The 13,364-nt window shown below is 34.3% G+C and overlaps 1 protein-coding gene across 3 annotated transcripts in view; it reads left to right on the top strand.

The window, feature by feature from the left end:
* LOC102678073 (potassium/sodium hyperpolarization-activated cyclic nucleotide-gated channel 3) overlaps positions 1-13,364 on the top strand; it is a 191,080-nt gene that overhangs the window by 37,199 nt on the left and 140,517 nt on the right. For all 3 annotated transcript variants that reach the window (XM_031511085.1, XM_031511083.1, XM_031511084.1), the window contains exon 2: positions 3,380-3,463. In XM_031511085.1, the coding sequence (XP_031366945.1) occupies positions 3,380-3,463 (84 nt within the window). The remainder of the gene's footprint in view (positions 1-3,379; positions 3,464-13,364) is intronic.

A 13,364-nucleotide genomic window follows, 5' to 3' on the forward strand; every position in this document is an offset into this window, starting at 1 on the left:
GAATACCATTTCACGCGAAGGAAAACGTTTTGGGACATCCTGTTATAATTTTCAGTCTGACAAGCTTAAAACAGCGGTGCACATCCGTATGAATTCTGTCTAACTTTCTTCCATACAGGGCTTGATTCTATTCAATCTGTATATGTGGATACATTTTAGGTGATAAAAGTACGTTTTATGTGGGCTATGCGACTTTTACAAATTCATTAAAGTTTAAAACAATGAGAAAACGTATCGCTGATTTGCTATATAATATTATATAATTTATTAATATTATTTAATATTATATATATAATTCAAAAATTAGGAAAGACGATTTTAAAACAAGTATCGAGATAAGATTGCATAAAAAATATATCATACAATAAAAATATCAAATCAAAAATATAATAAAATATACGAACAGTAATCATTAATTAAAAAATCGATAAATTTTGAATTGAATTTTGAAAATTAGTTTTATTGATTTTTAATTTCCTTTATAAAATTTCAAAGTAAATAATATCTATATCACGATATAATTAATAATTGTAGAATTCATTAACAAATATCAAAAAATAATTTAATTTTTCAACTGCAAAAGAAATTCAACTTGAAACTTAAAAATTTGGAAGTTTAGAAACACGAAATTTATGATAGATTAAAATTTGTAATACGTTAAACCGTTTTAACTTCACAATATCTTGAAAAAAAAACCATATTTTTATTCGAATAAAATTCCCAACAAAAATCGTTCCTGGCACGTTTATACATATCCATTTCACGCACAATATTTCTTCTCTTTGGCTCGAACCGGTGTTCCAAAAATATGTCAACGCGCACGCCCACTTATTCAGGAACAAACTGTTCGATTCTATTTACCACCACTCGCCTATGCATCTCGCCACATGTTTCATCCAACGTTCTTTCCTTGGTATTCCTCAATCAAGCGCTTAATTCATTTAAGCCTCTCTCCTTCGTCCATCATCTCACCATTACATCCACCATGCAAATCTTCTCTCTAATGAATTATTTAAACGTATATGTTCCTCTCTTTCTCATTGCCTTGATGCACATACGCATATACGTCTCTCTTCGACGGAAACTGCGATGTTTTTCGCGTTTCCGTTTATCAAACCGTGATGGTCTTCTTGAAAGGTTACAATTTTAGAATTTACTATTATGCAAATTTCCATGGAAATTTTCTACGATTTTCTACGATTTTTTTGTAGGAACATTAGGATTTTTTATTTTTTAGAAAATGGAAAAACGAGGAGGATCAAAAATTAAAAAGGATTGATGAATGAAATACGCGAGAATGAGAATTTGTTTTCGTTGGTTTTTCGCTATGATTAGCTTTGATGAAAAATTTTGATGCAAATATAATAATACGTGAAATTTTAATTAAAAATAAGTGCGACTTTTGGCAGTTTTTTAAAATGTAACTCAAAATTCTGTGATATAAATATAAATATGAATGTGAATAATATAAGAATGTTAATATGATATTATAATATGAAATAGATAAAAAGAAAATGAATTAAATTTTTTTTTTTAACAAGGAGAAAACTGAAAATCTAAAATTTTAGTTGGACATAAAATAATTTCAATATAACGCGCATAAAACCAATAGATACAGTATATTAGATTTAAAAATAATTTAAGAAAAAATAATTTTTTTTTTTATAAATTCACACATAACGAATAAAAACTATCATTTTATTTCTTTTCATTGTATTTTTTTTCATAAAGATTTATTGGGTTTACTAGATTTTATCAGGTTTATTAGATCTTTATTTTGTATCGATTGACGAATTTATCGTCTACAAATACGTAGGTTTCATTCTTATTGGTTCTCCGTTCGAAGGTAGTTGCTTTCAGAGTTTCTTTTAGATTATTCGTTCTGGAACGATCACAATGAACAGCATGTGCGCCAAAGAAATCGATAACTCGAGCCGCGATCGGGTGACACGTGTTTTCGAGAAATTGTGTCCTCTATAAGTATAGAATTTTTGCGACTTGTTCTTATTTTCTTTTTTCAATCCTCTTCTTACTGCGTCTTTCAAATCGAGAATCTTAAATTTTTGTGTTTGTCGGATTTTAATTTAATTACGTGCAATTTGAAACAAGTGTTAAAAAATTACCACATCATTCAAAAACTAAAGTTTTTAAAAGAATCTTTTTAAAATAAATTAAAATAATTTTTTAAACTTTTAAAAAGTTTAAATTTTTTAAACTTTAAAATAATTTATAGTTACAAGGAAAAGAATATTATGAAGTAGACAAAAATTAAATTTTTTTGGACCTTTGAGTAACTTTAAAAATTATATCTTACAGAAATAGTAAAAACTGAATTTTATGAAATTATGTAATAAATCAAAAATATTTCATCGCAGTGATTTTTCATATATGGAGATATTATAGAATTCCAATTTGTTTTTTTCGAAAATTAAATGTTAAATAATACAAAAATAAATTTAATTTAATCATTATGCCAATTTATCTTTCATATCTAAGAACATCAAATAAAAAATAAAACTATCGATTAAAAAATTTTATTCTTCTTCGAAAAAATGCTTTCATACAAAATGATTGCTATTCTATCATTGTTTTTATTATTATTAATATATAAAAAAAACTTTTCTGTATTTATACATCAACATAAAATATTAAAATTCTATAATATCAAAAGGAACACTCAATTAATATATTTATTTAAAAATATATTTAAAAACACTAGCTCATGTTTGTCTTTAAAACGATATTACATACATATCCCAATAATTTTCTATTGACACATGAACAAATATACGTATCAAATATATTATAAATCTTTAAAAAATAAACAAATACAACATCTATACTTAAAAATTATGTACGTATAAAACCAATAACACCTATTGTTTTCTTTAAAGCTCGCGATATTATAAATAAAAACAAAAATCTCTGGTATCTTAATCTGCGGTCATGAAATTTAAATTCCTTGCTTTATTTGCAACAGAATCCCGATATAAGTGGCTTAATAAAAGCGATACAATAACAAAACGATAACTCAAAGACCGGATACTAAACTCATCTTTTCTTTTGCGAAGTAAATTTCTTTCCTCTTCCATTTTTCTCAATCGTGTATCACATTTATAATTTTCATTTTAGGGAAAGAGAGAATTAACAAGCGATAATGATGTTACGATAAATGATGTTTATTGGAATTGTATAATTATTAAAAAAAAAAAAGTAATCGATCTAGGTCACGGTTGTTTTCGCGGATATTACGAAAAAAAAAAAAAAAAAATCCGAGGTAAATACGGGAAAACGCGCTAGATGGATAAGCTGCAAAAATCTGTGTGTTTACGTGGAACGTGACGAATTAATTCTAAACTTTTCTTTCCCTTTTATACAGTTGCCATGGAAATGAGAACCGACATGCCGCGAAACACGAAAAGCGTCCGTCACAGAAGCTCGAAACCTCCTGGCCATTTTCCTTGTAAGTCTAAACAAAGTTACTTTGAAAAGTTGCTTGCTCCAGCATTTGTTCAATCAAGTAGTTCAGTCGTTTTAAATCGCTATTCGGCTTTATCATCGGGCGGGAAAATTTAAAACGAAATATCGCGGAATAGGGATCTAATATATGCGTGGAATATTTTGCAAAGGTTTGACTCACGAGGAGCATGGAAGGTGGGAGTGTTTCTTTTGCGATAAATTAGGTGCAAAATAAATATTTTATATTAAAATAGTCAAAGTTCTAAATTAATAGTTGTTTAAAAGTATTATGATGAGTTAATCTCTTGATTGATTTTGTGCAAAGACATGGAAGTGATTTTTATTAGAATTGCAATAAATTTTGATTGAACAATAAATTAGTTTGATACTGTTAAAAATGCTTATTGAAAATTATAAAAAAACGTTTTTAACTTTTTAATAATATTAATAATTATCAATATAAAAGTAACGAGAATAATATTAGTAAATCTGCTTTTTAAAGAATATAATTAATAATTCAATTTAATAAAAGTAATAGAATTACTCTTTAAATATATTATTAACGATTTAACATCAATGGTTAGTTATTACCAATAATATATCTATTTTATGAAAATAATATTACATACGAATCAAATTTTGAAAACGTTATCTGTTACATTTACATCGTTCCCAAATTCCCAATAATCAGAAAAACGTCTCTCCATGAAAAAGAACGAAATTCGAATCCCCTCTTACGATAAATTCACAGAAAGGCATTCTCCTCTCATATATTAATACTATTCTATCAAAAAGATATCACAAAGATATGAATCCGATAAAAACAATATATATATAACGAATTATTTGTCACAAATTTTTCTTCAAAATCAACAAATTACTCCTCCATCATCCACGTGCCAATTGTTCTTCCTCGAATTTCAATTCCATCCAATTTCCTCTAAAAAAAAAAAAAAAATTCAACGAATTTCACTTTTATTGTACCGTCGATCGAATATCTCTTTCGAAAAGAATCCATCCATTTATTTTTTCCTTGAAAAACGAAATTTCAAAAGGGCACGCGTCATCGTTCCTTGGATGGAAATTCCATTCGCATAACTCGCCCCGGCTTGACGCCATTTTTACGGTCAATATTTCCCCGCTAGACTAGATGTCACCCCTTGCCTGGCCACCCTCACCCCTTCGAACTTGCGCCATCCTCCACACGATAGCGCCACTGGCATGTTTCCAATTTTCAGGGGGTCGCCTCCTTTGTTCATAGCGTTCTGTCTGCTTTCTTGCACCCTCGTTTCGCCTCGATAAATTTATTTCGCTACCGATCTCCTCCGTGCCACCTTTCCAACCGTTCTGTGTCTCGATCCACTGAGTTCTGCCCCTGCGAGAAAGATTGATGAAAAGTAAAAGTAGCCTGAAAACCGGGTCACTTTGACACGGTATAACTAATATATTACTATGAAGTGACGCGAATCGGTAACGTTAGAATTGGTTACGTAATTCTTGAATGGATTCCATTTTCGCGAATTTTTGTGCGAAATGGAATGTTGTTATTTTTGTATATATGATTTTTTTTTTGGAACAAAGTTTGGTCATTTAAAAATTTTCTGTGAGATTTCATAGGTTGAATAGAATTCTTTTTTTTGCAAATTTCTTTTTCTTTCTCTGTTTTTTTTTTTATTTAATTTTGAGAGTTTTACTTGAAATTTGTGTGTTCAAGAGATATTCAGGTATTGGTTAGATGATTATTTTTAAAGTTAAGTATATAATAATGCAAATGGTAAAATAAATATTAATAATGTAAAAATATTTAGTTTGATTCGATGTATATTTTTTTTCGTAATTTGATCATCCGAAGATTTCATATAATAATTATTATTGATATCAGAAATATTTTAGTCATATTGAAGAAATATAACCTCAATAATTTTCTTCAATTATAAAAATAAATAAATAAATGGTAATGTTTCGTATAATTTTTCCCTTTCATGAAAAAAATTTACTTGTAATCCAACATACAATTCAATCCATTTTATACCTAATTTTCTTTTCGGCGGAATGTTTACAAAATAAATATTAATTTAATTCAATGCTCTAATAATGTATTACTGAGCGGATAAGTGGTTATGTCTCAATATTTCATCGTTATATCATCGGAAATTGTATCCGATTTGCATATATGTGTACATAGATGTTACGCAAAGAAGCGGTTATGGAATTGATGATGTAACATGGATAATTTTATCTCCCACTTACTAAAATTAATCAGATCAAAAGTTTGGAATCGTTATGGACCATTCGATCACAAATTACAGAGAATATCGATGAAATTTTTTCTTGCAATATTTTGGAAATTTTTCAATTCAAATGTATTATCAGTTCGAATTATATTTGCAATTTGTAACTTTCGAATTATTGTAAGAATTTATATTTTTCTCATTCAAAATTTTTATAGTTGTTTGATAAAATTCTTTTAGAATTTTTTTTTAAAAAGTAGATTTTCTTTTCAATTTTTTTAATTCTATACTTATGATTCTAAGTGAATCGAATTTTTATTTTCAAAAATAAACATTTTAATTTAAAAATAACATAATTTCACAAAATAAGAAAGATAATTTATCATGATATTAAGAAAAACATAAGAAAAATATAAATATATTTATTTTTGATAAATTTATTTCTTTTGATTTTTATCAACCACATAATGAGTTATTAAATTAATCCTTTTATTTCTCTAAATTTAATATATAATTCTAGATATTTTAATTAATTCGTAATAATTATCGTTAAATTTTTATAAATTTCTCGACACGATAAAGTTCTTAAAGATAAAAAAAACAAGATCCAAATAAATCTTTATAATGCATAAAATATTAAAGCCTAACGAGACTATTTAAACAATGCGTTAAACATTAAATAAAATCATTTTCCCATAATCAAACAAAGCGTGAAGTATCGCCTATCCTCTACGCTCAATCAAACAGAATTTTAATCGATCGCGAGAAAAGCCAAGGATCCAACCTCTCTGGATAAATTTTGATAGTCCTCGACAAATCGTGGGCGCGCTTGACCTTAACACTGATTGGTCGATACCTTAAAATAGCCGTGGCCGGGTATCTGATAACGGGGTTTATTTATAAATCTGACTCAACATTTTCGCGCACCACGTTTCTTCCTCGTCATCGCGCATAGGAATTCGCTTGTTATTCGTTTCAACATTAATTCCCTCTCCCCCCATTGTCCTCGTAATCGAGAGTCTCTGGAACAGGGCAATGGGAGAACATTTTTATTGATTTATCGATTCGTTCCGTAACCACAGAGAGAAACGAGACGGATAACGAAAAACGAAACAGAAGTGGTGGAAAAATATGGGGTGGAAATTAAGTATCAGATAAGAGGAACTCTTTGACTCCAATTCGATGCTGTCTCTTTAAATCTTGAAAATCCTTTTTTTCTTTCTCTTTTCTTCTGTTTCTTTTTTTTTATCGAAAATGGACGTTCCCCTCCATAACGCCCTTGGGAAATTAACGGCTTTTCGGTATGAATAGCGAATGGGACGAGCGAATGTACCTCTTGCGCCTATAATTGGAGCAAGAAAGCCGATGATTCTCGTTGCCTTTGCGCTTCCATTGTTATTTAAGTCAATGGAACGGAACAAGAGCCCACTCGATGGTAGACAAAAGAAAATTTCTGTTCGACCAGACGGATACACTTTGTCCAATAACGTTCGATGGTCACTCTCGGTTTCGCGACATAATTATAGAAGTGGGTCCTTTTCGTTGTTCTCCGGTTAATTTTGGAATCTTCGATATTTCATTGGGGCGAGATATTCGGTGTTCAGAGAGTGAAGGAATTTTATTTGTTCGAGGGTTTTACGAAGGGGAGAAGAATCGAAGGGTTGGAAGAGAAGAGATATTTAATAGTCGAGAATATAAGAGGGATGTAATGATTTCCGCTCGGAGGATTCAATTGGTACAAAGAAATCTTTGCAGTATAAACTTATACGAGGGTTTTTCGTTTGTCGAAAATAGTTTTTCTTTTTTCTTTCAGAAAATCTTCAATTTCTCTTGATTAACCTTAATTCAGGGACACATATTTTTAATTTTATTTTTTAATTAAAATTATTCTAAATAAAAAAAGGAAAAATCTGTTAAACAACTACAGAATCTTTTAAAAACTCTAATCATCATATGATAATAGTGAAGAAGTTAAATGAATATACATTTATGATATTGTGTGACGAATATTAATAAACATAAATATATAATATTAAATGCAAGATCAATCACGAATAACTTCTCTTTATTCAAAATAAAGATCCACTAAAAAAAAAATTGTAATTTCTACTAGCAATATAAATTTATTTTCTTGCACAACTAAAAACGATACTCCCAAATAAAATTGATCAAAAACTCGTCGATAAATTCTCCCTCCCCCGGAAAAATTCTTCCTTTAGCCGAAAAAACATCCCTAACTTGTCGAATCGAAAATCCATCAATCATCCCAAACCCACCGAAAAAAAACAAAAAAGAAAAAACAAAACCCTGTCAAAACCACACGACGCCTCTTCATTCCCTCGTAATCTCGTAATCGAGGACCTCGACCTTCCATTCGTCGATGGCTCTGCCATCTTCTTTCTCTCTCTCTCTTTCATCTCTCCCTGGCGGAACAGGCGGCGAAAAGAAAGCGCACGAGGGAGGAAAATCGGGGCTCGAGGAACGGGGATCGAGTTTGCGCAGTCGCGGGACCGCTCGATGTCGCGGGGGCAGTCATCGCTGAGAGCGACGAGTTTCTCGCCGCGTGTACACGTATATATCAGGAGCGTTCGTCCAGGATCATAATCGTTCGAGAGGAACGCGCACACACACGCGCGCGCATTCACGGTGAATCGCTCAAAGTGGCTCGGCCGGGATTGAAAAGTCTAAAATCCATCGGAAAAAAAGAAAAAGGGGAAAGAAATACAAGGATACATGTGGTCGATCTAATCTCGTCGTCGATCGGACCACGGATAGATTTCGAGCCAATGGCGGCTGACAACGCTCCAACGATCCGACAATTCGTCCATTCGTCCAAGTGATTCCTCCTCTCGCCACAATCTTCCACCAGTCATGAGATGGACGTGAGAGGATCCTCCTCGATCGAGGACCTCACTGAATCGCCGATCTTCATCCATCGAGAATATTCGTCGTGGAGGCAATCTCGTGGTCAATCTGGTGCATCGATCGCGGTATACGGGTCGACCGATCGTACGGGCTTCCGGGAGCGGCGTGCGGCCTCCTGAAAGGTAGCCCGCTTCCCCGATCGATCCTCGAATATGACCTTCGAGTCACGTGTGCCGCGGCGCGACACGCAAGTCACCGATACGAGTGATTCGCGAGGCGGACCGGCCATCGATCACGAAAAGAATCGCGCGCCGCGGCGGACTTTTCGACGTTGACGCTTTGGACGCGGGATATTCCCTTCCCTTCCGGAAGGACGAGATACACTGCCATTACAGGGGGCGAAAGAGAGAGAGAGAGAGAGGCAAACCATTCGAATCGATACGAGTCGAAGGAAGGAAAAGGAAGTCGTGGACTTGTGAATCTTCGAAACGAAGAATCTTCGTCTTCATGGGACGAAGAGCCTTTGAAATGGAGGGAGAAGTGATTCGAATATTGTAGATCCGTTCGTGCGGCAAGTAGAGAACGGAAGAATTCTGGAATTGGAAAGTTGACAGTGGAATAGTTTGGATGGAAGTAAGGGAGTCTGGATTTATCGGCTTGTGGTTATGTCATAGACGAATGGGAATCGCGAGAAGAGCTAAGATGGTAGACTGTAGAGTTCTGGAATGGTACCCTGTCAATAATCCCTGTGTTCCTTCAGTATTCGTCTCGACAATCGGGGAGACTGGTCTCGAGGAATCTGTCTTGTTTATCGAGGATACGGTGAGCTGTTCTTCGAGAGAATCGAGGTTAGACGTCCGTCAATGATGTCAGTTATCAAACAATTAACTATGTGACTATGCTCGATATCGATCAACAATAAGATCCGTCGAACTGTAATGTTATTTTCAAATATTCAAGTGAATATTCGAATAATCGTTTCGTTTAATTGAATAACATATCTCTATCTCTCTCTCTGAAACGATTAATCGTTTTATCGATGCGAAACCAGGTACCAATCCTATCGATCTTGCGAGGACACACGAGTTGGCAGTGAATCGTCATTAATCATTCATCGAATCGTTCATTCAACTGCTCATCAACGATGATACCAGTGTTCCAATTCTCTCGATCTGGGAAATGAACCTCTTTCTCGGACTCTTCTCCTAATAAGAGGAAAACGTTCTTTCGAGCCTCGATATCCGTCAATAATATCAGTGTTTTCAATCTATCGATCAACGGTGATAACATCACGGAGGACTCCTCGTTTAGGATTGCTCTTCTACTCTCCGCTCAATACGTCCGCCTTCGAGGAGGAATCAAGTCAATACGTCCGCTAGTCTGATCGTTCTATACGTATTCAAATCGTGAAAAAAAAAAGAATAAAATAAAGATAAAGATAAAAATAAAAAGCAGAAGAATCGTAAGATAGATAGATCGGTCGGACGATAAAGAAACGCTTGGTGATAGACGCAGAGCTTACTTACTCTACCCAGTTCAGTTTTCTACCAGTTTTTCTATTCAGAAGCTGTTAGCAATTTTACCAGTCAATTTATCGAGTTTTTCGAGGGCGAAGGGGGGGTCGGTCGAGGGGTGATCGATAATCGCAGCTTCATTTCGAAAACATCCTTGAGCGGGATTGTTCAAGGACCACGCGTTCAAATGATCGAATGAGGAATGAGGATACGACGTGGAATCGATATCATCCTTGGCCACACGCGACTTTACACACGAATAACAATAATAATAATAATAATAATAATATCTTCCAACGAAAAACAATATACGAAATAAATCGAATCGTTATTAGGATATATACGTCACGAAGAAAACGTCCAAGGATAGATTTTTATAACTTTTTGCCCGTACGAGAAGAAATAAAAGTATCCATCCAACAGCGTGGAAAGGTGGTTGTGTTGATTCCTCGCATGATCGAGTTATAGAATGTCAGAGGCTCGTTTCCACGACGCGCATGTCCAGTGCCTTGACTACCAACGGGACCGCGATATACTTTGGTCGACGTCGCGAGCCCCTAGGGTTTCGAGGGGGTGCGCTGGGGCGGAAAGTAGGAAGGGTGAAGTAGAAGAGAGAAAAAGGGAGGAGGGTATCAAAGTTCCACCGTGTACTCGCAATAAAGTAGCCGCGATAAAAAGTGAGCTCTGTCACTCGCGAGTGGACGGTGAAGCGTGGAAGACGTAAGGAGAGCGTGGAGAGCTCGTCAAAGTGGGTAAAGTTTATCTTCGAGTTGGAGTGGCAAGGGAAAGAGGGAGAAAACTTTAGGAAAAAAGGGAATATACGAAAGAGAGAGATAGATCAAACTTGCCTCGACAACGTCCGTTCTTCAAGTTAAGACAATTATTAATCATTGGCTGTGCTGTTTATTCTTCGTTCGAGTTTTAAAAAAAGTAGCGACTTAAAAAAGTAAATCTTAACCGCGAGAGAACGCAAAGAGGAGAGGACGAAAGACACGAAGGAGAAACAAGTATAAAGAGATATTTTTGCTACATTCTTTCTAGACATACACACATACGCACGCACACACATACGCACACACACACATATATACACATTGCGCGATCGATTGGAATAGATACAATTGTCAAAGAGACTGACAGATTCAAACACTCGAATCATTCTGGACGAGAGATTCGATCGAGAAATCAAGGATATACACATATTGGAAAATCAATTATAGATCGTTCGTCGTTTTCTGTCTGTACGGATGGTTCATCTATTCTCCGAACACGTGGTTTGCTCAACATGTCGTTCCGCAACATTCTGCGGAAATGCATGGACAAGACACGCCAGATAATTGGCCACGCTTTGAAGAGGTGAACTCGGTCGAACACGTGACGCCACGATGACGAGGCGCGGCAGGTGATCGTTGGCAAACAGTGAGAGGAACACTGGCGGAAGTGCGCGCGTCAAAAGTCTGCAAAGGGTCTGGAGAATGACGAAGTACGGATTGGCAAGGCTGGCACTTTGGAGGCCGAGACGTTCGGTTACCTCGCAGCCGGCTAACCAGCAGGAGAACAACCCTCTGATGTATGCCGAGAGCAGATTGTTGTATGTTGTTTGAGAGAAAGAACACTGTTGTCGCGCGTGCAGTCTGCTGCTGTGGCTTCCGTGTGGAAAGGCGTTTTGCGCTTTTGGTGTCTCTGACCAGATCAAATGTCCACTTGTATCCAGTTTCGTAATTTTTTAATAAAACTAATCCGAGATTTATTTTTTCCGTTGTCGCTTGATTCCGCTTGCACTTGTCGCGGCCAGAGCTGAACGAAATCTGGGAGGCTGGTTGAAAGATTTTAAGTTCTTTTTTTTGTTGCTCGTTTCTATATCTATTATCTCCATTGGGAGCAAGATTGGAAAATTATTTTTTAACAGAGACACGTAGTTTTAATTAGAGAGTTCGAAACAAGAATGTGGCATACTTTGAATAAAAAGTTTCGAAAAAAAATTTACTTATTCTCGGATAACTATTTTTAGAAATTCAGGATTGAATAAATTTTATATTAGCATTATATTTTGTAATAATGGATATAAGGCTGTGCGATTTGTTGAAATTTGCGCGATAAAAAAGAAAAAAAAAAGAGATGAAAGAAGAAACAATTTTGTTCGGCTCTGCCACCTTTCGATCCCCAAATTTCATCCCTTTTCCACAGCGTACGTACGCGTACACGTAACTGCGCTTTGTTTGTCGCTTTCAATGTGTCTGCAGCGTTTGAGGAACGGCGGGGAGCTGTGCAACGATCGCTATAACAGGGGCACGCTATACAAAATAATCACACGCATGTAGTGATCGCAAATGGTCACACACAGGATCAGTATTTGAATAGATGACGTTTGAACAAGAATATGGATATTTGAATACATCTCAAATTATTAAACTGGCAGCGATTTTGATTGCGATTAATAACAATAATAACAAAATCAATAATCAATCATTCAAGCAATTTTAATATACAATAAGATTATTTTATTATTATTTTTATTGTCGTTATTATTTACAAAACAAGTCAAAAGATCTTGTATATTAATAAATATGATATTTTTTAATACAAATTATATATGGAAGTTAAGAAAAGAAAATAAGATTTATTTTATATTATTTTACAGTTCAATATTTCATTATACAAGAAAATAGATCAGAGATTATAATTCAAATTTTTTCAAAAGTATTTGATCTTATAAATCACTATTATGGATTTAAATCGTCACGACAGAAAGTAATTCAATTTCTAAAATTGTCTAACGAGATTCCTATTCTCTAACAACCGATACTGATATACAATCTATTATTTCCTTTTCTAATCATCTCTTTTAATCATACTTAAGATCGCTTATTATATTCATTCCAATAATTGAAAAGACAAATATTGTATAATTATCTGACTTCTACATATAGCGACCTCTCATTTTTTTAATTCTTCAAAAAAATTAAAAGATTGAACCAAGGTTGATAAAACAAAGAAGATTAAACAGAGAAGGAACTAAGAAATATCTCGACATCAAATGAGAAAGAAAAAGAAAAAGAGAGAGAGAGAGCTTGGATAAAGCGCTTTTTCACAGGCGAAATCTGTTGATAAAGTCGCGTAATTTGTCGCGACAGCGATTGATGAGCACGTTTTATTCAGGCGCAGCACGTGCGTTGGAACATGGTGAAATCGATTACGCGGGTGCTGGACGTTCATTTGCTACCAGTTGATGGATATCGTATGCCGGAAAACAGGATTTTTGCCCTAGAATGTCACCATTTTCTCTCTCTCTCTC

Source organism: Apis dorsata, unplaced genomic scaffold (assembly GCF_000469605.1).
Source record: "Apis dorsata unplaced genomic scaffold, Apis dorsata 1.3 scaffold_291, whole genome shotgun sequence".
NCBI classification, from domain to species: domain Eukaryota; kingdom Metazoa; phylum Arthropoda; class Insecta; order Hymenoptera; family Apidae; genus Apis; species Apis dorsata.